Source organism: Salvelinus sp. IW2-2015, linkage group LG12, assembly GCF_002910315.2.
Source record: "Salvelinus sp. IW2-2015 linkage group LG12, ASM291031v2, whole genome shotgun sequence".
NCBI classification, from domain to species: domain Eukaryota; kingdom Metazoa; phylum Chordata; class Actinopteri; order Salmoniformes; family Salmonidae; genus Salvelinus; species Salvelinus sp. IW2-2015.
In genome coordinates, this window is record NC_036852.1 from 13,687,697 (window position 1) to 13,713,501 (window position 25,805).

The 25,805-nt window shown below is 41.7% G+C and overlaps 2 protein-coding genes across 5 annotated transcripts in view; both read right to left on the reverse strand.

Annotated features, from left to right (window-relative positions):
* The window catches only part of LOC111971117 (N-chimaerin-like), a 45,617-nt gene extending 24,920 nt beyond the window's left edge, over positions 1 to 20,697 (reverse strand). Inside the window, exons 1-7 of one of the 3 annotated variants that reach the window (XM_023997908.2) lie at positions 20,534 to 20,697; positions 20,251 to 20,324; positions 18,945 to 18,983; positions 18,805 to 18,860; positions 12,614 to 12,645; positions 12,390 to 12,503; positions 4,876 to 5,164 (exon numbers count right to left, since the gene is read on the reverse strand). In XM_023997908.2, coding sequence (XP_023853676.1) covers positions 4,876 to 5,164; positions 12,390 to 12,503; positions 12,614 to 12,645; positions 18,805 to 18,860; positions 18,945 to 18,983; positions 20,251 to 20,269 — 549 coding nt within the window. In that variant the 5' untranslated portion in view covers positions 20,270 to 20,324; positions 20,534 to 20,697. The other 2 variants (XM_023997909.2, XM_023997907.2) reach the window with 2 other exon arrangements.
* Positions 20,698 to 22,294: 1,597 nt separating this feature from the next.
* Positions 22,295 to 24,835, reverse strand: atp5mc3b (ATP synthase membrane subunit c locus 3b). 2 transcript variants are annotated; one of them, XM_023997911.2, is made up of 5 exons: positions 24,779 to 24,835; positions 24,464 to 24,548; positions 23,535 to 23,612; positions 23,053 to 23,243; positions 22,295 to 22,868 (listed from the first exon to the last, which is right to left on the reverse strand). In XM_023997911.2, exons 2-5 carry the CDS (start codon positions 24,500 to 24,502, stop codon positions 22,754 to 22,756), a joined length of 423 nt encoding a protein of 140 aa, XP_023853679.1. In that variant the 5' UTR covers positions 24,503 to 24,548; positions 24,779 to 24,835; the 3' UTR covers positions 22,295 to 22,753. The 2 variants fall into 2 exon arrangements, with proteins under 2 accessions (XP_023853679.1, XP_023853678.1); XM_023997910.2 differs by having other exon boundaries at positions 24,464 to 24,556; positions 24,779 to 24,808.
* Between the last annotated feature and the right edge of the window lie 970 nt (positions 24,836 to 25,805).

Sequence of the window (25,805 nt, forward strand, 5' to 3'; positions counted from 1 at the left end):
CACCATCTGTGAATTGATCGCTCCCCATCTAGCTTCAGAGTTTGTTCTGTTAGGTGACCTAAACTGGGATATGCTTAACACCCCGCAGTCCTACAATCCAAGCTTGATGCCCTCAATCTCACACAAATCATCAAGGAACCCACCAGGTACAACCCTAAATCCGTAAACATGGGCACCCTAATAGACATTATCCTGACCAACCTGCCCTCCAAATACACCTCTGCTGTCTTCAATCAAATCTCAGCGATCACTGCCTCATTGCCTGTATCCGCCACGGGTCCGCGGTCAAACGACCACCCCTCATCACTGTCAAACGCTCCCTAAAACACTTCCGCGAGCAGGCCTTTCTAATCGACCTGGCCCGGGTACCCTGGAAGGATATTGACCTCATCCCGTCAGTTGAGGATGCCTGGTCATTCAAATGTTACTTCCTCACCATATTAGACAAGCATGCTCCGTTCAAAAAATGCAGAACCAAGAACAGATATAGCCCTTGGTTCACTCCAGACCTGACTGCCCTCGACCAGCACAAAAACATCCTGTGCGGAACTGCAATAGCATCGAAGACCCCCGCGATATGCAACTGTTCAGAAGTCAGAACCAATACACGCAGTCAGTCAGGAAAGCAAAGCCAGCTTTTTCAAGCAGAAATTCGCATCCTGTAGCTCTAACTCCAAAAAGTTCTGGGATACTGTAAAGTCCATGGAGAACAAGAGCACCTCCTCCCAGCTGCCCACTGCACTGAGGCTAGTAACACGGTCACCACCGATAAATCCGTGATAATCGAAGACTTCAACAAGCATTTCTCAATGGCGGCCATGCCTTCCTCCTGGCGACTCCAACCTTGGCCAACAGCCCCCCCCCCCGCTGCTACTCGCCCAAGCCTCCCCAGCTTCTCCTTTACCCAAATCCAGATAGCAGATGTTCTGGAAGAGCTGGAAAACCTGGACCCATACAAATCAGCTGGGCTTGACAATCTGGACCCCTATTTCTGAAACTGTCCGCCGCCATTGTCGCACCCCTATTACCAGCCTGTTCAACCCCTCCTTCGTATCATCTGAGATCCCCAAGATTGAAAACTGCCCGGTCATCCCCCTCTTCAAAGGGGGAGACACCCTGGACCCAAACTGTTACAGACCTATATCCATCCTGCCCTGCCTATCTAAGGTCTTCGAAAGCCAAGTCAACAAACAGATCACTGACCATCTCGAATCCCACCGTACCTTCTCCGCTGTGCAATCCGGTTTCCGAGCCGGTCACGGGTGCACCTCAGCCACGCTCAAGTACTAAACGACATCATAACCGCCATCGATAAAAGACATTACTGTGCAGCCGTCTTCATCGACCTGGCCAAGGCTTTCGACTCTGTCAATCACCATATTCTTATCGGCAGACTCAGAGCCTCGGTTTTTCTAATGACTGCCTTGCCTGCTTCACCAACTACTTTGCAGACAGAGTTCAGTGTGTCAAATCGGAGGCATGTTGTCCGGTCCTCTGGCAGTCTCTATGGGGGTACCACAGGGTTCAATTCTCGGCCGACTCTTTTCTCTTATCAACATCAATGATGTTGCTCTTGCTGCGGGCGATTCCCTGATCCACCTCTACGCAGACGACACCATTCTATATTCTCCGGCCCTTCCTTGGACACTGTGCTATCTAAACTCCAAACGAGCTTCAATGCCATACAACATCCTTCCGTGGCCTCCAACTGCTCTTAAACGCTAGTAAAACCAAATGCATGCTTTTCAACCGTTCGCTGCCTGCACCCGCACGCCCGACTAGCATCACCACCCTGGACGGTTCCGACCTAGAATATGTGACCTTATAAGTACCTAGGTGTCTGGCTAGACTGCAAACTCTCCTTCCAGACTCATATCAAACATCTCCAATCCAAAATCAAATCAAGAATCGGCTTTCTATTCCGCAACAAACCTCCTTCACTCACGCCGCCAAACTTACCCTAGTAAAACTGACTATCCTACCGATCCTCGACTTCGGCGATGTCATCTACAAAATAGCTCCAACACTCTACTCAGCAAACTGGATGCAGTTTATCACAGTGCCATTCGTTTTGTTACTAAAGCACCTTATACGACCCACCACTGCGACCTGTATGCCCTAGTCGGCTGGCCCTCGCTACATGTTCGTCGTCAGACCCACTGGCTCCAGTCATCTACAAGGCTATGCTAGGTAAAGTGCCCCTTATCTCAGTTCACTGGTCACGATGGCTACACCCACCCGCAGCACGCGCTCCAGCAGGTGTATCTCACTGATCATCCCTAAAGCTAAAACCTCATTTGGACGCCTTTCCTTCCAGTTCTCTGCGCCTGCGACTGGAACGAATTGCAAAAATCTCTGAAGTTGGAGACTTTTATCTCCCTCAACAACTTTAAAAATCTGCATCGAGCAGTCAACCGATCGTTGCAGCTGTACATAGTCCATCTGTAAACTACCCACCCAATTTACCTACCTCACCCCCATACTGCTTTTATATTATTTACTTTCTTGCTCTTTTGCACACCAGTATCTCTTCTTGCACATGTTCATCTGATGATTTATCACTCCAGTGTAATCTGCTAAATTGTAATTATTCGATTTATGCCTACCTCATGCCTTTTGCACACATTGTATATAGATTCTCTTTTTTTCTACCATGTTATTGACTTGTTTATTGTTTACTCCATGTGTAACTCTGTGTTGTCTGTTCACACTGCTATGCTTTATCTTGGCCAGGTCGCAGTTGCAAATGAGAACTTGTTCTCAACTAGCCTACCTGGTTAAATAAAGGTGAAATAAAAATAAATAAATAAAAAATCTCCACAGAAGAATTCTGGAGCACAGTCAGAGTGACCAACTGGTTCTTGGTCACCTGATTAAGGCCCTTCTCCCCCAATTGCTCAGTTTGGCCAGCTCTAGGAAGTGTCTTAACCTCTCTTGGGTACGTGAGACGTTAGCGTCCCACCTCTTCAACAGCCAGTGAAACTGCTGGGCGCCAAATTCAAATACAGAAATACTCATTATAAAAATTCAGAAAACAAAACATATTTTACATAGGTTTAAAGATAAACTTCTTGTGAATCCAACCACGGTGTCAGATTTTTAAAATGCTTTACGGCGAAAGCATACCTTACGATTATTTGGGAACATAGCCCAGCAGACAAATCATTACAAACAGTAACCAGCCAAGTAGAAGAGTTACACAAGACAGAAATAGAGATAAAATTAATCCCTTACCTTTGATGATCTTCATATGGTTGCACTCAGCAGACATTCATTTACTCAATAAATGTTCCTTTTGTTCGATAAAGTCTCTTTATATCCAAAAACCTCAGTTTTGTTCGCGCGTTTTCTTCTGTAATCCGCAGTCAAAACAGGCAGACAAAAAATCCAAATTGTATCCGTAAAGTTCATATAAACATCGTTTGACATGTTTCTATTCAATCCTCTGGTTGTTTTTAGTCTAAATAATCAATAATATTTCAACCGGACAATAACGTCGTCAATATAAAAGGTAAACAAGAAAGGCACTCTCTCGGTCACACGCATGAAAAAGCTCTGTGACACTTTAGGGTTCACTCATTCAGACTGCTCTTACTTCCTCATTGTTCAGAATACAAGCCTGAAACAATTTCTAATGGTTCCAAACTTCCTCCATTTAAGAATGAAGGAGGCCACTGTGTTCTTGTTGTACTCACAGATACTATTTTAACAGTTTTGTTGACATCTAGTGGAAGACATAGAACTGCAATTTGAGTCCTAAGTCAATGGATACTGTAATGGCATTGAATAGAAAACTACTAAACCAACAAAAAAAACTACTTCCAGAATGGATTTTTCTCAGGTTTTCGCTTGCCAAATCAGTTCTGTTATACTCACAGATACTATTTTAACAGTTTTGGAAACTTCAGAGTGTTTTCTATCCAAATCTACCAGTTATATGCATATCATATCTTCTGGGCCCGAGAAGCAGGCTGTTTAATTTGGGCATGTTTTCATCCAAAATTCCGAATGCTGCCCCCTACCCTAGAGAAGTTAATGGTTCCAAACTTCCTCCATTTAAGAATGAAGGAGGCCACTGTGTTCTTGGGGACCTTCAATGTTGTAGAATTTTTTTTGGTACTCTTCCCCAGATCTGTGCCTCGACACAATCCTGTCTCGGTGCTCTACGGACAATTCCTTCGACCTCATGGCTTGGTTTTTGCTCTGACATGCACGGTCAACTGTGGGACCTTATATAGACAGGAGTGAGCCTTTCCAAATAATGTAACCAGTTGAATGTATCTACAGGTGGACTCCAAGTTGTAGAAGCATCAAGGATGATGAATGGAAAGAGGATGCACCTGAACTCAATTTCGAGTCTCATAGCAAAGGGTCTGAATACTTATGTAAAAAGGTATGTTTTTTATATTTTTAATACATTTGCAAATAAATAAATAAAAACCTGTTTTTACGTTCTCATATTGTGTGTAGATTGATGAGGGGAAAAAACGATTTAATACATTTTAGAATAAGGCTGTAACGTAACAAAATGTGAAAAAAGTCAAGGGGTCTGAATACTTTCACACCCACACGCCAGCAAATCCAGGTTCCATGATTCACAAAACGACAAAATTCAGTTCAATAGTATGAAGTGTATTAAAAACGGATCTCAGGATGCATCTAAACATTTTCTGGATATCTTATTTTGGTGAGCAACAAGAGCAGTGCTACCAACTTTCTGCACATTAGAAAAGTAGAGCTGGAATTACTTGACATGGAAAACATTCACTTCTGCCTGGTTTTCACATTGCATTCATTTCAGCACCTGCTCCATTTGTTTCCATTTTCAGTACAGTAAAAGGCTGACATTTTCAGGATAGTGAGAGTGTTCCTTACCCCTTTCTCCTCGTCACCCAGCTCTCCCTGTGGCGCAGGCCCATCAGGAACCTCCTGGCACACGGGCAAGTGTTTCTTCAGCGTGGGCTCCTTGTTGAGTGTTGTGTAGCCAATGTGCTCATAGATTGGGTTGATGGTCATCTTAGCGATGTACTCTGCTGCCTTGGTCTCGATGTAGAGCGTGATCAGCCCATCTGTCACAAGGTCGTGGATGGACTCGAAGCGCTTCTCCCCAACAAAGTGTTTCCCATCACGGTAGAGGCGGAAGTTCCTGGTTTGATTTCCAAAGCTGGGTTCAGGATATAGGGGGGAAAGAGGAAAAGGGAAGGGGGGAGTGAAATCAGTGAGAATCAGTTTCTATGGGTAGGAGAGTGTTTTTACATCGTCTCAAGTGGGGAGCATAAGGAAGAGGCCGTACAGATGTGGGGGGGAAACGAAAATCCTAGGATGAAGAGCCGACCTTAAAAGCATAAAAAACCCTTTGCCTGCCTCTCCTTCCTCGTACCCTAGATCAGTGGAAAACCAAATTAAATCATTTTCGCAAAAGCGCTAAAAAAGGTTTTTATATCCAGTAATGACTGCTAGATCAAATAACTTATTCCCTGCACATAGTGGTTATAAATAATGGAGACCTTTATTAGAGCTGATCAATACATTAACTTCTCTAGGGTAGGGGGGCAGCATTCGGAATTTTGGATGAAAAGCATGCCAAATTAAACTGCCAGCTACTCATCCCCAGAAGATAAGATATGCATAGTATTAGTAGATTTGGAAAGAAAACACTCTGAAGTTTCTAAAACAGTTTGAATCATGTCTGTGAGTATAACAGAACCTATTTAGCAGGCGAAACCCCGAGGACAAACCATTCAGATTTTCTTTYTTTTTTAGGTCACCCTCTTTTCAATGAGTTTTCATTGGGAAACCAGATTTCTAAGGGACCTGCTTGCAGTTCCTACCGCTTCCACTGGATGTCAACAGTCTTTAGAAATTGGTTGAGGTAATTCCTTTGTGTAATGAAGAAGTACGGCCATCTTGAAGGAGAGTCACTCGAAGTGTCCTGTTTGTTAGAGGCGCGAGACCAGAAAGCTAGTTATAGTTGGTTTTAATCCTGTATGGAACACAGATCATCCCGTCTTAAATTTTATCGATTATTAACGTTAAAAAATACCTAAAGTTGTATTACAAAAGTAGTTTGAAATTTTTTGGCAAAGTTTACAGGGACCCTTTGAAATATTTTGTAGTCACGTTTGAGCAAGTTGGAACCGGTGTTTTTCTGGATCAAACGCGCCAAATAAATGGACATTTTGGATATACAGTGGGGAGAACAAGTATTTGATAACCTGCAAAATCGGCAGTGTTTCCTACTTACAAAGCATGTAGAGGTCTGTCATTTTTATCATAGGTACACTTCAACTGTGAGAGACAGAATCCAGAAAATCAGATTGTATGATTTTTAAGTAATTAATTTGCATTTTATTGCATGCCATAAGTATTTGATCACCTACCAACCAGTAAGAATTCCGGCTCTCACAGACCTGTTAGTTTTTCTTTAAGAAGCCCTCCTGTTCTCCACTCATTACCTGTATTAACTGCACCGGTTTGAACTCGTTACCTGTATAAAAGACACCTGTCCACACACTCAATCAAACAGACTCCAACCTCTCCACAATGGCCAAGACCAGAGAGCTGTGTAAGGACATCAGGGATAAAATTGTAGACCTGCACAAACTAACTAGCTAAGAATCCTTACTCCAATACCAACCAGACGCAAAGTTCATTACCTAACCCTTCCAAATTCAGATCCAAGGATGCCCATTGTTGGACACCATTTTCCAGCCATCCTTACAAAAGGTGATTATATTTATGGAAAGCAATTATAGCAAAGAATCAGCAAAGGTGAGACACTTAAGCAGAGAGAAAAGAAAGCCTTCTGGTTTTCTATCAGATATACAGGAGGAAGCAATGCGGTTTATTTGCATTTCAAAACCTCATTGCTTGTTTGGAAAACAATGCATTTTCACATGAGAATTTCAAACGCTGCCCTAGTTTGTAAAAACACAAAATTAGAGACGAAAACATTCATCACCTCTGCTGATCTGCTTTAGCGAGACCAAATGAGATACAGGACAGAAAGGGTTTTTGAGGGAAGCCTCAGACTGGGAGATTATGAAAAAAAGAAACACTTGGCAGCCCTCTCACTGGCTTCAAGGACAGAGCCCAGACCTGGGAATACACTGTGCATTAGATTTACCACGCTAACGACATCTGCGACAGAGGAAGGTATACTCCTCTGTCGCAGAGGCAAACACATAGGCGAAGCAATGCACAGAGTGGCAGATTGACACTTGAAGCACAACATGGCTGACCTCAATAAATACAGGAAATCAACATTTTCATCACAGCAGCTTCAAGGAAAATGATCTGGATAAATAATTAAATTTAAATCAGGCCCCAGTGCATAAGCAATACAGCACTTGACAGCTGAGAGAAGCTGATCAATGCTACTCATACAACCTATGTTCCCCCAATGGAATTACATTTGAACTTTCAAGATAAAGAAGAACACACACACTTTTTAGAACATTCTGTACTAGAAAACTCCCCTACATCATTCAATGTTTATTTTCCTGGTGATTCATATCATCAGTGTAGGACAGAAACGGACTCTTCCTTCCTAATGACCAAAGTAAGAATATGACGTTAATGTGTGTGAGCTCTTTAAAATCTCTTTAGGCTAGGGGGCAGTATTTTGATGTTTGGATGAAAAACGTGCCCAAAGTAAACTGCCTATTTCTCAGGCCCAGAAGCTAGAATATGCATATAATTTGCAGATTAGGATAGAAAACACTCTAAAGTTTCCAAAACTGTCAAAATATTGTCTGTGAGTATAACATAACTGATATTGCAGGCGAAAATCCTTCCAGGAAGTGCTGTTTTTCTGAAACTATTATTTTACATTGCAAGCCTATCCTCCATTTAAAGGGATATCAACCAGATTCCTTTCCCTATGGCTTCCACAAGGTGTGGACAGTCTTTAGACATAGTTTCAGGCTTTTATTCTGAAAAATGAGCGAGAATGATCACATTGCATCAGTGGATAGCCAGATGTCCTCAGATTTGTGCATGCGCGAGCCACGGGAGCGAGACCATTTCTTTCTCTCGTCTATTGAAAAGGCTACCGTCCGGTTGAAATATTATTGATTATTTATTGAAAAAACAACCTGAGGATTGATTATAAAAAACGTTTGACATATTTCTACGAACTTTACGGATACTATTTGGAATTTGTGTCGTGACCGCACGAGCCTGTGGATTACTGAACAAAACACCAACCAAATGGAGGTTTTTGGATATAAAGAGAATCTTTATGGAACAAAACAAACATTTATTGTGTAACTGGGAGTCTCGTGAGTGCAAACATACGAAGATCAAAGGTAAGCGATTAATCTTATTGCTTTTCTGACTTTCGTGACCAATCTACTTTGCTGCTAGCTGTTTGTAATGTTTTGTCTGCTGAGAGCTGGTTTGCTTTCACCGTAAAGCCTTTTTGAAATCTGACACGCCGGCTGGATTAACAACAAGTTAAGCTGTGTTTTGGTGTATTGCACTTGTGATTTCATGAAAATTTAATATTTTTTGTAAATTAATTTGAATTTGGCGCTCTGCAATTCACCGGATGTAGACGAAAATGATCCCGCTAAAGGGATCTGAGCGGCAAGAGGTTGGAGTTTGATGTAGTTTTAGTTTGCTGTTTATGGGTTGTAACAGGGACACATACAAAGCTCTCCCTCGCCCTCCATTTGGAAAATCTGACCATTCCTTCCTCCTGATTCCTGCTTACAAGCAAAAACTAAAGCAGGAAGTACCAGTGACTTGCTCAATACGCCACAGAACTGTTTTGCTAGCACAGACCGTAATATGTTTCGGGATTCATCCAATGGCATTGAGGAGTATATCACCTCAGTCACCGGCTTCATCAATAAGTGCATCGACGACATCATCCCCACAGTGACCATACGTAAATATCCCAACCAGAAGCCATGGATTACAGGCAACAGATGCATCGAGCTAAGGGCTAGAGCTGCCGCTTCAAGGAGTGGGACACTAATCTGGACGCTTATAAGAAATCCCGCTACGCCCTTAGACAAACCATCAAACAGGCAAAGTGTCAATACAGGATTAAGATTGAATTCTACTAGACTGGTTCTGATGCTCGTCAGATGTGGCAGGGCTTGAAAACTATTACAGACTACAAAGGGAAACCCAGCCGCGAGCTGCCCAGTGACACGAGCCTACCAGACTAGCTAAATGCCTTTTATGCTCGCTTCGAGGCAAGCAACACTGAAGCATGCATAAGAGCACCAGCTGTTCCGGACGATAGTCTGGGTAGACAATGTGAGCAAGACCTTTAAACAGGTCAACATTCACAAAGCCACAGGGCCAGACAGATTACCAGGACATGTACTCAAAGCATGCGCAGAGCAACTGACATTTTCAACCTCTGCCTGACATAGTCTGCAATACATACATGTTTCAAGCAGACCACCATAGTCCCTGTGCCCAAGGAAGCGAAGGTAACCTCCCTAAGTGATTACCGCCCCGTAGCACTCATGTCGGTAGCCATGAAGTACTTTGAAAGGCTGGTCATGGCTCACATCAACAGCATCATCCCGGTGTCATGACTGTCCTGTGAGGATCACAAATGGGTCAGCTCAGCTTGGCAAGGGCTGACAACCAACTGCCGGATTGACAGCTAACACCTGGTCATAAACTTAAGCAGGAGAACTCTCTCACGTGCTCTTTAGTATCAACCAAAGGAATGTCTTTGTTCACAGAAACATTTGCTCGCCCAAAACTCTAACATCCAAAAAGTGATAATGAAACAATATTTCTAACACAACAATGTGGGAAGTGGTCAGATGTAGAAAACGAATGTCATATCCACATCACCAATGAACTATCATGGTCCAAACACACCAAGACAGTTGTGAAGAGGGCACGACAACACCTTTTCCCCATCAGGAGACTGAAAATATTTGGCATGGGTCCCCAGATCCTCAAAAAGCTCTACAGCTGCACCATCGAGAGCATCCTGACCGGTTGCATCACCGCCTGGTATGGCAACTGCTTGGCATCTGACGCTACATAGGGTGCTACAGAGGGTAGTGCGTACGGCCCAGTACATCACAGGGGCCAAGCTTCCTGCCATCCAGGATCTATATACTAGGCGGTATCAGAGGAAAGGCCCAAAAATTGTCAAAGACTCCAGCCACCCAAGTCATTGACTGTTCTCTCTGCTACCACACGGTAAGCAGTACCGGAGCGCCAAATCTAGGACCAAAAGGCTCCTTAACAATTTCTACCCCCAAGCCATAAGAGTGCTGAACAATTAATCAAATGGCCACCCGGACTATTTACATTGATGCCCACCCCCTCCCCCCAAATTCATATTACACTGCTGCTACTCGCTATGTATTTTCTACGCATAGTCACTTTACCCCTACCTACATGTACAAATTACCTCGACTTACCTATACCCCCACACATTGACTCGGTACCGGTTCCCCCTGTATATAGCCTCGCTATTGTTATTTTATTGTGTTACTTTTTAATATTTTTTACTTTATTTGGTAAATATTTTCTTAACTCTTTCTTGAACTGCATTGTTGGTTAAGGACTTGTAAGTAAGCATTTCACCTGTTGTACTTGGCGCATGTGACAAATAAAGTTTGATATGTAGGCGGTGTGTGTGAGTGAGTACGAGTGTGTGTGTACGTGTGCAAGACTCAGCAAACCTTGGAGTCACACATGCGCCCAGTAACAGTCTGAGCAGTCTTTGACATTTCTGAATGCGATATTCAGTAATACACTACATGACCAACAGTGTGGACATACTCGTCGAACATCTAATTCCAAAATCATTTTAATATGGAGTTGGTCCCCCCTTTACTGCTATAACAGCTTCCACTCTTCTGGGAAGGCTTTCTACTAGAAGTTGGAACATTGCTGCGGGGACTTGCTTCCATTCAGCCACAAGAGCATTAGTGAGGTCGGGCACTGATTTAGGGCAGTCGGTGTTCCAATTCCGACCCAAAGGTGTTTGATAGGGTTGAGGTCAAGGCTCTGTGCAGGCCATTCAAGTTCTTCCACACAGATCACAACAAACAATTTGTGTGTGGTCCTCCCTTCGTGCACGAGGGCATTGTCATGATGAAACAGGAAAGGGCCTTCACCAAACTGTTGCCACAAAGCTGGAAGCACAGAATCGTCTAGAATGTCATTGTATGCCATAGCGTTAGGATTTCCCTTCACTGGAACTAAGGGGCCTAAAACAAACCATGAAAAACAGCCACAGACCATTATTCCTCCTCCACCAAACTTTACAGTTGGCACTATGCATTCGGGCAGGTAGCGTTCTCCTGGCATCCGCCAAACTCAGATTCGTCTGTCGGACTGCCAGATGGTGAAGCTTGATTCATCACTCCAGAGCCCGTTTCCACTGCTCCAGAGTCCAATGGCGGTAAGCTTTACAGCACTCCAGCCGACGCTTGGCATTGTGCATGGTGATCTTAAGCTTGTGTGYGGCTSCTTGGCCATGGAAACCCATTTCATGAGGCTCCCGACGAACAGTTATTGTGCTGGAGTTGCATCCAGAGTCAGTTTGGAACTCAGTTGTGAGCTTTGCAACCGAGGACAGACGGTTTCACGTTCTGTGAGCGTGTGTGGCCTACCTTTTCACGGCTGAGCCGTTGTTGCTCCTAGACGTTTCCACTCACAATAACAGCACTTACAGTTTACCGGGGCAGCTCTAGCAAAGCAGAAATGTCATGAACTGACTCGTTGGAAAGGTGGCATCCTATGACGGTGCCATGTAAAAGTCACTGAGCTCTTCAGTAAGGCCATTCTGCTGCCAATGTTAGGCTAAGGAGATTGCATGGCTGTGTGTTCAATTTTATACACCTGCCAGCAATGGGTGAGGCTGAAATATACCCTAAAGTATGTGGACACCCCTTCAAATTAGTGGATTCGGCTATTTCAGCCTCACCCGTTGCTCAGTGACTTTTATATATATATAAGCGTACCTAAAGGGTTCTTAAAATTCTAAATGAAATAGATAAATGACCCATGGTATGCTCATCTTAAAGCAATTCCATATGTTAGCTTAGTAGAACCCCCCCCACCAAATGGCTCAGACGTTGAGGTCACCAGCTGAAAGGTGTTTCTTCCTCAGACACATTGGTGCGGCTGGCTTCCGGGTTAAGCGAGCAGTGTGTGAAGAAGCAGTGCGGCTTGGCAGGATCGTGTTTCGGAGGACGCATGGCTCTCGACCTTCAACTCTCCCGAGTCCATAGAGGAGTTGAAGTGATGGAACAAGACTGTAACTACCAGTTGAATATCACGAAATTGGGGAGGAAAAAGGGGTGAAAAAAATAATAATCTAAACTAATCAAAAGAAGTCATGCATCACACCGTTTGGAAAATCTATCTGTAGAAAAAGTGTGCGTGTGCCTAACCGTAGGGCCAGTGTGTAGGTCCCAGGCTGCCTCTGGCTCTCTCTGATGAGGTAACTCCCCTCTGCCACACTCAGCAGCTGGTCAGCCTCCTCTCTGGAGATCATCCCATGGTACCTGGGGAGAAGACAGAACATTGGAAATACAGATACAGACTGGATTTTTTTTTTAACTACAGCAATGCCTAGTTTTGTATATAAATTCTAAATTGAAATAATCCAACTTACTCTCTCCCATAATATTTGGGCCGGTTATCCACCTGAAAGCAAATAGAATATTCCATTGATAAGTAAATCAGGGAAAATAGAGATCTAGTTTTCGGATTGTGAAGGTTGGAAGGTTAACCAGAGGAGAACTAAGTCACTGCAATAGTACTTTACTTGCATCAGCTATAAAACACTGGGATGCATTCCATAGGAAACAACTCATCATGGAGGACAAAATAAAGAATTATCCACCGTATGCTACGCGACTTGACTACTGTGAAGACATATAGCAAACTTAAATAGGATCTAATGCCCACCATCTAGGTGTTTCAGAGGAAGGTCACTGGATAAGCACCATGGTCAGAGACAATGCTAGCAGGCACAGGTGTCCATCAAGGGGCAGGCCAAGCCGGAATGTAATACTTAAAAAAAAAAAAATGTTATCCCTTATCCCACCCTTGCAAGCCTTTTCTTTAATATATTCAACTGGCTATGAAGTGAAATGAATATCTGTGCGGGGTCTCAACATTTCTATGGGAATGTGACAAGATACATTTGCAAACACTAACAGTGTAGTTAACGTCACAGAGAATCCAGTGCAGTTGTCCAGGCCTACACTACCGGAAATATCTACTGGAAATTCACATACCAAAATGTGTTGAAAATCTATTACTGTTGTGTTGCAATTAGGGTTGGGAGGTATTCCTATTTTCAGAACATTTCTGTACAATACCAGGATATACGGTTTTACCGAACGTGCACACAAGGGGCGACATATATATACATATATATATATATATATATAAATAACATACATACATATATACACACATACACACACACACACACAGTTGAAGTCGGACGTTTACATACACTTAGGTTGGAGTCATTAAAACTCGTTTTTCAACCACTCCACAAATTTCTTGAAAGCAAACTATAGTTTTGGCAAGTCGGCTAAAACATCTACTTTGTGCATGACACAAGTCATTTTTCCAAAAATTGTTTACTATAATTCACTGTATCACAATTCCAGTGGGTCAGAAGTTTACATACACTAAGTTGACTGTGCCTTTAAACAGCTTGGAAAATTCCAGAAAAGGATGTCATGGCTTTAGAAGCCTTTGATAGGCTAATTGACATCATTTGAGTCAATTGGAGGTGTACCTGTGGATGCATTTCAAGGCCTACCTTCAAACTCAGTGCCTCTTTGCTTGACATCATAGGTAAATTAAAATAAATCAGCCAAGACCTCAGAAAAACAATTGTAGACCTCCACAAGTCTGGTTCATCCTTGGGAGCAATTTCCAAATGCCTGAAGGTACCACGTTCATCTGTACAAACAATTGTACACAAGTAACCACACCTCTTTAAGGAATACCTAGGATAGGATAAAGTAATCCTTCTAACCCCCCCCCTTAAAAGAGTTAGATGCACTATTGTAAAGTGGTTGTTCCACTGGATATCATAAGGTGAATGCACCAATTTGTAAGTCGCTCTGGATAAGAGCGTCTGCTAAATGACTTAAATGTAAATGTAAGTATAAACACCATGGGACCACGCAGCCGTCATACCGCTCAGGAAGGAGACGCGTTCTGTCTCCTAGATGGAACGTACTTTGGTGAGAAAAGTGCAAATCAATACCCAGAACAACAGCAAAGGACCTTGTGAAGATGCTGAGAAAACAGAAACAAAAGTATCTATATCCACAGTACTATATCGACATAAACTGAAAGGCCATCAGCAAGAGAAAGCCACTGCTCCAAAAACCCCATAAAAAAGCCAGACTACGGTTTGCAACTGCACATGGGGACAAAGATGGTACTTTTTGGAGAAATGTCCTCTGAACTGATGAAACAAAAATAGAACTGTTTGGCCATAATGACCATCGTTATGTTTGGAGGAAAAAGGGTGAGGCTTGGAAGACGAAGAACACCATCCCAAACGTGGAGAACGGGGGTGGCAGCATCATGTTGTGGGGGTGCATTGCTGCAGGAGGGACTGGTGCATTTCACAAAATAAATGGCATCATGAGGACGGGAAATTATGTGGATATATTGAAGCAACACTCAAGACATCAGTCAGGAAGTTAAAGCTTGGGTGCAAATGGATCTTCCAAATGGACAATGACCCAAGCATACTTCCAAAGTTGTGGCAAAATGGCTTAAGGACAACAAAGTCAGGTATTGGAGTGGCCATCACAAAGCCCTGACGTCATCCTATAGAAAAATGTATGGGCAGAACTGAAAAAGCGTGTGCGAGCAAGGAGGCCTACAAACCTGACTCAGTCAATCCAGCTCTGTCAGGAGGAATGGGCCAAAATTCACCCAACTTATTGTGGGAAGCTTGTGGAAGGCTACCCGAAACGTTTAAAAGATTATACAATTTAAAGGCAATGCTACCAAATACTAATTGAGTGTATGTAAACTTCTGACCCACTGGGAATGTGATGAAAGAAATAAAAGCTGAAATAAATAATTATCTCTATTATTCTGACATTTCACATTCTTAAAATAAAGTGGTGATCCTAACTGACATAAGACAGGGAATTTTTACTAGGATAACATTTCAGGAATTGTGAAAAACTATGTTTAAATGTATTTGGCTATGGTGCATGTAAACTTCCGACTTCAACTGTATATAAAATATATTTATTTGTTTAACACTTATTTGGTTACTACATGATTCCATGTGTGTTATTTCATAGTTTTGATGTCTTCACTATTATTCTACAATGTAGAAAGTAGTACAAATAAAGAAAAAAGGTGTTCTAAAACTGTTGACCAGTAGTGTATGGTCTCAATTAAATAGCCTAGAGGTACGGGTGGAAAAGCATGGGCCAATTATCTTTAATTTCCTAATCTCTTGTGGACTGAATAATAAAAGTTCTAAATGTGTGTTGTTGGATTCGGGGTAAACTTTGAACATTGATATACTAGAGACATAATAGATCAGAAGCATAGTATATTAAGGAGTGTAAGAGACTGGTTTCACATCAGAAGTTAATGGTTTTCTGTAGAAAGACAGATGGCTTTGGAATGTGTTGGGTGGACAGGAGGAAGTCACAGGATTGCTATAGGGGAAGCGAATGTACATCTGTGGGTTAAGGGAAGGAGGGGTTGAGGTCAGGAGGTCAGGTCAGATACCCTGAAGGGAGAAATAATGGTTTATTATCTTATTACCCTCTTCCTGTCGAACCATAAGATGTAAGGATTGGAGAGAAGGAGGAGTGTAAAGTGGAGTATATATATACACTTGTGATGGAAGGAACATGTCTTTGTTTGAATCCAGCTGTATCGACCCTTTGGGAAGAATTAAACTTGGTTAAACTTCTCTAGTGTCCGTGAGTTATTTACTCTGAAATTAGAACCCAAGTGTGAAGTGGTTTTTAAAATGGGCTTTCTCCATTTTTATACTGAACCAAACTGGGACAAAACTGACAGTGAAGTAAGATCATTTGTAGAACTTCATTTACTATTTAGCACCTAAAGCTGCAATGTGTCACTTTTTGGGTGACCCGAACAAATTCACATAGAAATTTGAGTTATAGATCTCTTATTCTCATTGAAAGCAAGTCAAAAAATGTATTTGATGTAAAACTTTTTCAACTAGGCAAGTCAGTTGAGAACAAATTCTTATTTACAATGACAGCCTACCAAAAAGCAAAAGGCATCCTGCAGGGACGGGGCCTGGGATTTAAAATAAAAATATAGGACAAAACACATCACGACAAGAGAGACAACACAACACTAGATAAAGAGAGACCTAAGACAACAACATAGCATCGCAGCAACACATGACAACACAGCATGGTAGCAACACAACATGGCAGCAGCACAAAACAGGGTACAAACATTGGGCACAGACAACAGCAAAGGGCAAGAAGGTAGAGACAACAATACATCACGCAAAGCAACCACAACTGTCAGTAAGAGTGCCCATGATTGAGTCATTGAATGAAGAGATTGAGATAAAACTGTCTTTGTTGCAGCTCTAAGAAGCAGTAGATCTGTGTAATGTGTGCTATTTTTATGCTTCACGTTCTTAAGTTATGTTTTTGTGTCTTTTACTTTCAGTTTTGTAAACCATCTTTAAACACAATATTTTTGGTTATGGAAAATATACTGTATTTTATAGCAGTTTAGATGGTCCAATGATTGTGTAGACCATGACCGCTTGTTTTGTCAAACAAATTGAAAATAGGCGAACTATTAGAATTTTAGCAACCACAAAATGGTGAAGCGATTTCTGCATATTGCACCTTTAAAATATCATTATAGACGGTATTGGAAAAATCTACACTGGTATGTGAACCCATACAGAGATAATTTAAAATACATCCAGCACCAATCTCCTCCTAGAACATTTGAGCATCTGCCGCAATTACATAAGATTTTAGTTCTGAGATTATGAAACTTCCTAAATATGAGCTAAAACTGTAAGTCGCTCTGGATAAGAGTCTGCTAAATGACTAAAATACAGTTTATTAGGTACACCACCCCGTTCACGAAAATGGTTACCTTCTACAGACAGTGATTCACGTGGCCGTGGCTTGCTTTATAAAGCAGGCAGACAGGCATCCAGTTACTGTTCGATTGAACATTAGAATGGGCAAAACTAGTGACCTAAACGAGTTTGAGTGTGGTATGACCGTCGGTGCCAGGCACGGTGGATCCAGTATCTCAGAAACAGCCGCCCTTCTAGGGCCTCCATACTCAACTGGCGGACTGCGGACCGGGTCTGGACCCAGAACGGGGTCAATACGGACCGGGCTTCGACTCCTGGTATTATATAAAACACACAAGACATGGAAGAATGCATAGAATTGCAGGAAATTAGCTTTAAAAACAGCAAAATAAGATCTGCCCCATGCAAAAGTGTGGAATTTTCTTTAAAATTGCAACATTTTATATCCACCAACAAGAGGGGTAAAAGGGGTGTGAACAGTTGATGGGTTGTGAGGAGGGGGTTTGTTACTACGCCGTTCGATTACATTATCCATCCGGACCTTTGTAACCTACAGTAGGACATTTTTGTGACCGGACCTTCTCCAATAGTACTCAAGTAAGCCTGATCTAGGGTTTACCGAAAATGGTGCGACAAACAAAAAACATCCAGTCAGCGGCAGTCCTGTGGGCGAAAACAGCTTGTTGATGAGAGAATGTTAACAAATCACTCAAGCTAACAGGCGGGCCACAAACAAATAATGGTGGTGTGGAGAATGGACGGGCTGTTGCAGCAGATGAATACACAAGGTAGTCATCTATCAGCTAAAAACAAGAAGCGGCTCTAGTGGGCACGCGATCACCAACACTGGACAATTGAGGAGTGAAAAAACATTGCCTTGAACATGACAGCAAGTTCAGTTTACTTGAGTGGCTTGCACAGTCCCCAGACCTCAACCAACAGAGCATCTTTGGGATGAGATGGAACGGGCTGTTCCCAGCAAGAATGTACTGGCGTCCAATCTGCAGCAACTGCCTGATGCCATCGCATCAGCATTGACCAACATCCCTGTGATGTTACCGACACCTAGTACAAGGTGGGCGTACCTAATAAACTGGCCGGTGACTGTAGTTTACTACATTGACTGGAAATAAATAACACATCTGTCTCTGTCTGAAAATCGTCCCACTCCTAAAAATTATGCAAAACGTAGCTCAAGTCAAGTACCCAATCTATTCTATTTCGCTCCAACTCTGGATCTCGTTCAAATTACCTCTGGCCTATTGGCTGATATGCAACCCAATAATAGCTTACCGATAGCCTACAATTGTAAAAAAATTGGCCAAGTGAGAATATCTGATAATTTAAGCAATTTTTGGGGCTGTTTTTTTGCATTTTGATATTGCCTAGAGTGGCAAATTGCTGGGACCAGGGCTCCCAAGTTAGTTGTGTCACATAAGCCTAAAATAACATTTTGGGACTTCTGTTGGGTGGAACCAGTTCTTGCAGGAACAGGCGGGAGTCAGACAAAAAAACAGGAGGAAGTGGTGGGTGCGGTATAAAAAGCTGCGGGAGCACGAAGAAATTAGCCATGTCCAGACATAATGTCACAGTTCATCAAGTGATGCAGTAAATAGTTTTCAGTTCATATAAAATTGTTATATCGGACGCATTTTGTTTAATAATCTCTTATTGAKAATCTATTATGAATACCTGCAGACATTCTTTTAAGTGGCCAATTTGTCTCTTTTCTGTGTCTGTTTGCTTACCTCAGAGGTGCAGGTCAGTCGCCGTGGATGTGGTGCCTCCTGCTGGAGCTGATACACTTGTGCAAAAACAGAACAGTCAGTAAAACATGATTACAGTGCTCCCTACAATATTTTCATCATTAGAATACATTTATACTCACGGTAAGATTTCCACACTGGCGGCCTGTATTCATCATGGTCTGAGGAAAGAAGACCATAATTTAAAGTCTTAAAATTAATAAACCTGAACATTGACACACTACCAAAAATCTTTGTTTCCTGATTGACAGTGCCTCCAGGTGGTCATTCTATCACACTACACCTAAACTGTGTTGATTAAGCCACCCTGACAAATTAGATTTTCTACAGATTCAGGAACAGACAAGATATTTTTGACCCCAAAAAATGATTACACTAGTGGGCCTTCAGCACATCTGAATTGCCTTCAAGCATAATAAAGGGTCACTCATTTTAGGCTAGGCGCAAGATACTATGCAACTAGCCTAATCAACAATACCAAACTAATGCTGTGGGAAAATTTGCATTTTATGCAAATTCTGAATAAATCTAACATTGATATTAGCTTTGGCTTATTGTACTTGAGAAGTAAGTGCATGAATACATTAAAACATTTATACATTATGGTGCCAAGCCCAACTGTTTTATGAGGGCTTGGAATTTAATTTTCACACATCCACCATTGTTGGTATGGTCTCTCTGTCTCCAATCAAAGCAACATATCCTTCCAAAAAAATTACCACTGTTCTATACTGAACCATACCACTACCGTAACACATACAGTTTGGGTCGACACCATTGTGTAGGATACATTTAAAGAGAGATACTACTTACTACTGACAATGATTTCAATTAGGCTACTACAAGGATGTTCTGACCCTCAAATAGCTATTGCACTACATAGGACTGCAGACTGTGCTTTCAACAACACCCTGAAAGGACTATGGCATGTGTGTTCTGACAGAATACACTGGATGTCTGTCCCAAAGCACAGAACTTCCAGTCTCATCCCCCACAGCCTGGATGTCAGCTCTATAAAAAAAAAGGCAATAGACTGAAGTCTACTATTCCACCTCTTGAAAAGGCTTGTGATACCCTTTGATGATGAAGGGGTTTTAACATGGCTTAAAACGCTATAATAGATGCACGTTGATAATGACTTAAATAAACTGTTGGTTAGCTAGCGTTAGCTATCCAACATCGTATCTACAAATATGCTGACGCAAAATACGGTGTTTCTATCCCGTGCGAAAGAACTCTACAGGCCTCCCGAAAAGGTAAAAAAAAAGGTAGCTAGATGGACAAACACTGACCACATTTCTATAGCAAAACATTTGCATATCTGTCACATGCATTACTAGGAAGCTGGCGTTAGAGCTGGTATTGGAACTAGCGAGGTATCAAACTTACAGAAAGGAACAGTTAGCTAGCTAACGTTAGTTAACTTACCAAAGACATTTAGAGCCATTCTTGGTGCGATAACTGATGCGCAATATATGACTATTTCCACCACCGTTAGAAAGCTGATAAGGGGAATACAGTGAATAAATATTAGTTTGCGAGAAAACATTCAGCAACTAGGAAAAATGTTGAAAACTGTATCAAAATGTTTATAGTACAATAACAGAGCCAGTCCAGGCTAGATAGCGTTGGCCACTTAAGGTAACGCGTTTGCTCACACTGTGAGTCACCGCTAGTAGCGCCGCCGACTTCATGACAAAAATAAACAAACCTAAGGAATGGGAACAGGCGTAGATGCAAACATGCATTTATCTACAGTGAGGATAAAGCTAAGATGTAATCTATCCGGTTGCATATGCATGCATATAGCTAATATAATTGATCCCAACAAACACCGTATCTATATTCTATAACGAAGTCGCCATCTTGTGATATCACGTGACCATCAGCCTCAATTTTAGGCCGTAGTTTTACCATGGTTACCATGTGAAGCTGCTCAGAAAAGGATGGGGCAGGGTTGGTGCTATTTGGAATCCTTAGGATGTCCCTACCCTAACCGTAACAATTTTACATTTCAATTTGGTTAGTCCCAAGGATCCCGGAAAGCATGGACCGGTGCAGCAGCAATCCAGTTAAATCACCATGTTAGAAGGATGAGAGAATCCATACATCTGATTAGATTAATATACCGTTGAGATGTCCTTGTAATTTCGTTTTCATTTTTTGGGGACATCCTAAATGGAAATCTTAACTGCAAATTCGGCTCTGCTAGTAGGCCTAGTACAGGCAATGTTTGAGCTAACGATTCATAGATCCTGCAGTCCAAAGGCAAGAGCACTACTTGTGCCACCAGTCATACACACGTACACATGGATTGTGTGTTGTAGATATGTGGTAGTAGAGTAGGGGCCTGATGGCCCACACCTAATATGTTGTGACTGTATTGTAATGTTTATTTTTTATAACTGCCTTCATTTTGCTGGACCCCGGGAAGAGTAGCTGCTTCCTTGGCAGGAATGGGGATCCATAATAAATAGAAATACAAAATACCTATTCTATCATGGAAGGTGTGTGTGCTACCAACTTGATCTTGTAGGGTCATGAGAAGGAGCACAGCCAGATAAAGCTCATGCCCTTTGCCAGGCACCATAATAGTAGTCATTTACTACACATGTAGGCTGTACTTGGCAGCTATAGCCAAATTACATACATAGCACATAAGTAATTAAACAGTTTAAAGTCAGGATGGGAGCAGAAGCAGTTTGTTTTTGGTAGTGTCAATGGGCTGAGCGGTGGAAAGCAGAATTCACAGGAATGAAGGTCACAGCAGGGGGGGGGGGTCATTGGTCAGAATCAGACAAGTCCAGAGCCATTTAGCAGCACACCTCACTGTCCACTCACATACAACCAGTTGCATTATTCCCTCCCCCCTCTTAAAGTATCCTCCTCGCCTTCACACCAAGCCAACTATGCTCCAAAAAAAGGATATCCCACTACTACAAAGCAACGCAAAGTGTGAGCAATAATGGAGGGTCAATTCAAAAGCCCAGGCACTGCACAGGATCCAAACTCCATTTTTTGTATTTAATATAAAGTGAAATTCAATGGACCCAAACTGTTTCAATTTAGCATGCAGATTAAACAGATAACCTCTGCTATGAATGTTATAACTATCCATAAATAATTTCTGCTCATGACAACCAAAATGTTTACATAGCGCTATTAAGTTTATAATCTCAAAATGCAAGAGATTGGAAGTGTCTATTCAATTGCAATCCAACAGCTTGACTAAATCTCACCCCAAATCCAAAATAGCTTCAAGATCGATCGAAATGTATGGCTTTGGGGTGAAGTTTGCCCTAGGTGAAGAGCTCAGATCAGCTTCCCCAATCCTAATGCAAAACTGACCCAATATCAGCATCTATTGGCAACTTTAACATATATTAAATGGCTGTTTTAAAAATAAATGCAAAGCAGAGTCATGTTGATCATTTTTCATGGAATAGCAAAAGAGGACATTGTATTACACCAGTGAAAGATGACTTCAGTATTTATTACAATTAAAAGCATATGATAACCAAAAGTACAGTGAAAATGTACTTAAACACTTGATTGCAACCAACCTGCAGTTAACATAACTATATGCTTTGTTTTGAGCTGAAGGGCACACACTAGAGAAATGCATTTGTTAATCCAAAATCTGGTGTTTACATTTACATTTTACATTTAATGTGTTCCTTTGAAAATGTTTTGCAGGGAAGTGGGGCTATACACAAAATAACTAAACCATTTTAAATAGTGAAATACATGCATTTAATTCTGTAATTGGTTACATTTTTACAATACATGCCTTTTCTTTTGTCAGCCTTCAACAAAAACTTGGAAAATGTACAATTTTATGACCAACACTGAACAATTTGGGTTGCTCGAGTAAAATAGGTAGCCACAGCTGTGGTTTCAAAATCATGATCACCATCTGCAGTGGACATATTTACATGGCAAACAGGATCAGGAAAGCAACCATCAAGCAGAACAGACCCATGGCTTCAGACAGGGCAAATCCCAGGATAGCATAGGAGAAAAGCTGCTGCTTTAGGGAAGGGTTCCTGGGGAGAAAAAAAACAACATTTGCTAGTGCCATGAATCAAAGCTGTGGGAGAGACTTGCAGCCATAGCGATTGTTTACCATTTTCACAAACATTGTAAAAAATAAAAATGCAAAAATCAACAAAGATTCACATAGTTGAGGGCATAAAGTAGAGCACCATATCTACTAATGGCAATATTTACCTTGCATATCCGATGATAAGGCTGCCGAACACAGTCCCGATTCCAGCACCAGAACCAGCCACTCCAACTGTGGCAGCTCCAGCGCCGATGAACTTGGCTGCTGTGTCAATGTCTCTGCTCACAGCACTAGTCTGGAAACCCCGCAGTGCTACCTGAGAAAAGGCACTCTGTGGCACAAAGGCAGTGCTAGCCTGGGAGCAACAAAGAAAAAGTCTAAAAAATATATTAACCAATTGACCATAAAAACAGCTTGAAGATAAATATTACAATCATTTATGATTAAGACAACATTTAAATCATTGCAGAGGGGTCCAATATAATTTGGAAGAGAACAGAGGGCTGTTTCTTTATCATTTCTATCAACAACATTTTACCTAAGGGAAAAAATCKAGACTGAAAGGTAGCATCAGTTGTCCATAGAAGTTGATGTTGTTCCTCAAGGTAAGGGCGCTAAAGGGTAAAAGGGGCAGGTAGACACTCACCTCTCCTGTTCTGACATCCGGCCGGGAAAGCACAGACGCAGAGAGAGGTCTGTATAATGCCCTGGATCCAGCACGGACCTGTACATTTTTAAAAAATGGTATACGTTTAGTGATGCAACTTCCATAACATCATTGTAACTTGATTATAAACACACCACCACAAAAATAAACAACATTTGTTAACAGTCGCAAGGGGACACATGGCCAAATCATATGTACATCCCACTGACCAACTGTACAAGTCAGATGTGGGCAGTACAACATGATAAATAACTAGTAGCTTGCTACATACTACTAGCAAGCTACAGAGCCACCCTCCCACACACACTGAGGAGAATGTGCTGTTAAACATGACAAATGCATGGAAGCACTGCAGTGTTTAGTTCCAAATATCTGCCTCTACTGAACCAGCCCTTTCAGATGTCCTAGACGACCAACTCAGAGGGCATTATGGAGTGGATCAAGATGTAGTGCCATGGCCCAAAATACACAAACGCCAAACTGGCAAAGTGCACAACTAGGATTGACATTACTAGTAGCAAATGCACATAGCCAAATGAAAGCAGTCTTTGCTGCTTTATTTCTGCATGACCTTGAAATCACAAAGTCTCATTGGCTCATTCGAAAGCTAACGAGCGATGGTTAGCAACCTAAGCATAGCTAAAGCTGGCTACCTAGCTTAGGTGACAAGAGGTAACGTTATTTTCCAAGAGCAGGTTATTATTTATTTTTAAAGGTTAGCTAACTACGTTGATTTCAATTAAATTTCAAACCAAGTCACTTACAATTCAGTGTGCACAATTGCATGCACTAAAACGTTACAGCAGTTCCTAAGTCACAAATAAGTACAAGTTCAGCAGGCCCATCTAACTTGCCTAGTTAACATTATGCTATGACAACTTATATGCATCATTACTTTCACAACTCACCAGTGCAGGCGTAGAGACGAACTTCGCACAGGCGTACATATTAGTTTAATGTGTTGACTGATAAAATCAACTAAAGACGAGTCGCCTGGTTGTCTMAAAAAAAAAAGAGAGAACAGTAGCTAAGGTCAATGATAATTTCACAACAAATTCAAAGAAACAGCGAATCCATAAAAATTATTAACGTTATGTGCAAAACAACTTTCTTCACATAAATTATGTTGTCGGTGTGGGATCAAAACGACTTTAGATCGAAGATGAAAATGGATTGTTAAAATGTTTCAGCGCAGACCACCCATTTGCCTCCCCTTCACTTACCGGCTGCAGAGGTCGAAGCGCTGAGGAACAACTGCGCATGCCCGAAACCGTATTTAATTATATTCCCGGATGACGGGATTTACGACATCAGACCTCATTCCTCAGCTAGCACCTTTGTTGGAACATTGGAGAAAAAAAAAAGTACAATCACGATCTATGTTTCTATATATCAATCAAATATCTATTGTATTCGTTTCAATGACAAAGTGACATATTTTAATCATGCTACTAGTGATAATAAACGTATAAACGCAAGGTGATAGTAGGGCAAACTCAAAATAGTTTATTTCTACTTGTGTGAGTGCCACACTGTTCACCAATGATGTTGAACTGCTATTTTAAAATTCTCTGTTAATGTATCAGTTTTACCCCAGATATTTGTTTTAACCCAAAAATAATTTTGAATTATAGTTTTCTTGTTCTTTAGCCTTTTGTTGTATTCATATATGGACAGTGTCATCTTTTTCAAACGTTCTCTTGTCTATAATTTTTTTTTTTTTAGATATAAAACCATTAATTTATTCGTCGAGTTTGGTTTTGCACTATAGCAGATCATATGCAACATGATCCATCTCCAGCAGAGGGGGATGTTGTATAAGCCTGTGATGTAGTGGCAGCTAGGCAAGGTATCATTCCTGCTATACTGACCCAATCCCAATGTCAACCCTCAACCCTAACTTCAGCGATCTGAGAAGGTTTGACAGGTGTTAGCAATATGGCATTCAATCCAACTAGCCTATCTGAAGCCTAGGTTTAGCTATTACCATACCTATGCCATGTCCTTTCAGATCTCCAATCTGCACAGGGAGTAGGGCAGTGGTATTCAACTCTTACCCTACGAGGTCCGGACCCTCCTTGTTTTCTGTTATAACTGATAATTAATTGCGCACACCTAGTGTCCCAGGTCTACATCAGTCCCTGATTAGAGGGGAACAATGGAAAAATGCAGTCGAACTGGCTTCGAGGTCCAGAGTTGATTTTAAAGGCCGTAGGGTCTTATGATTAAAATTGAGATTTGCCACTGTGT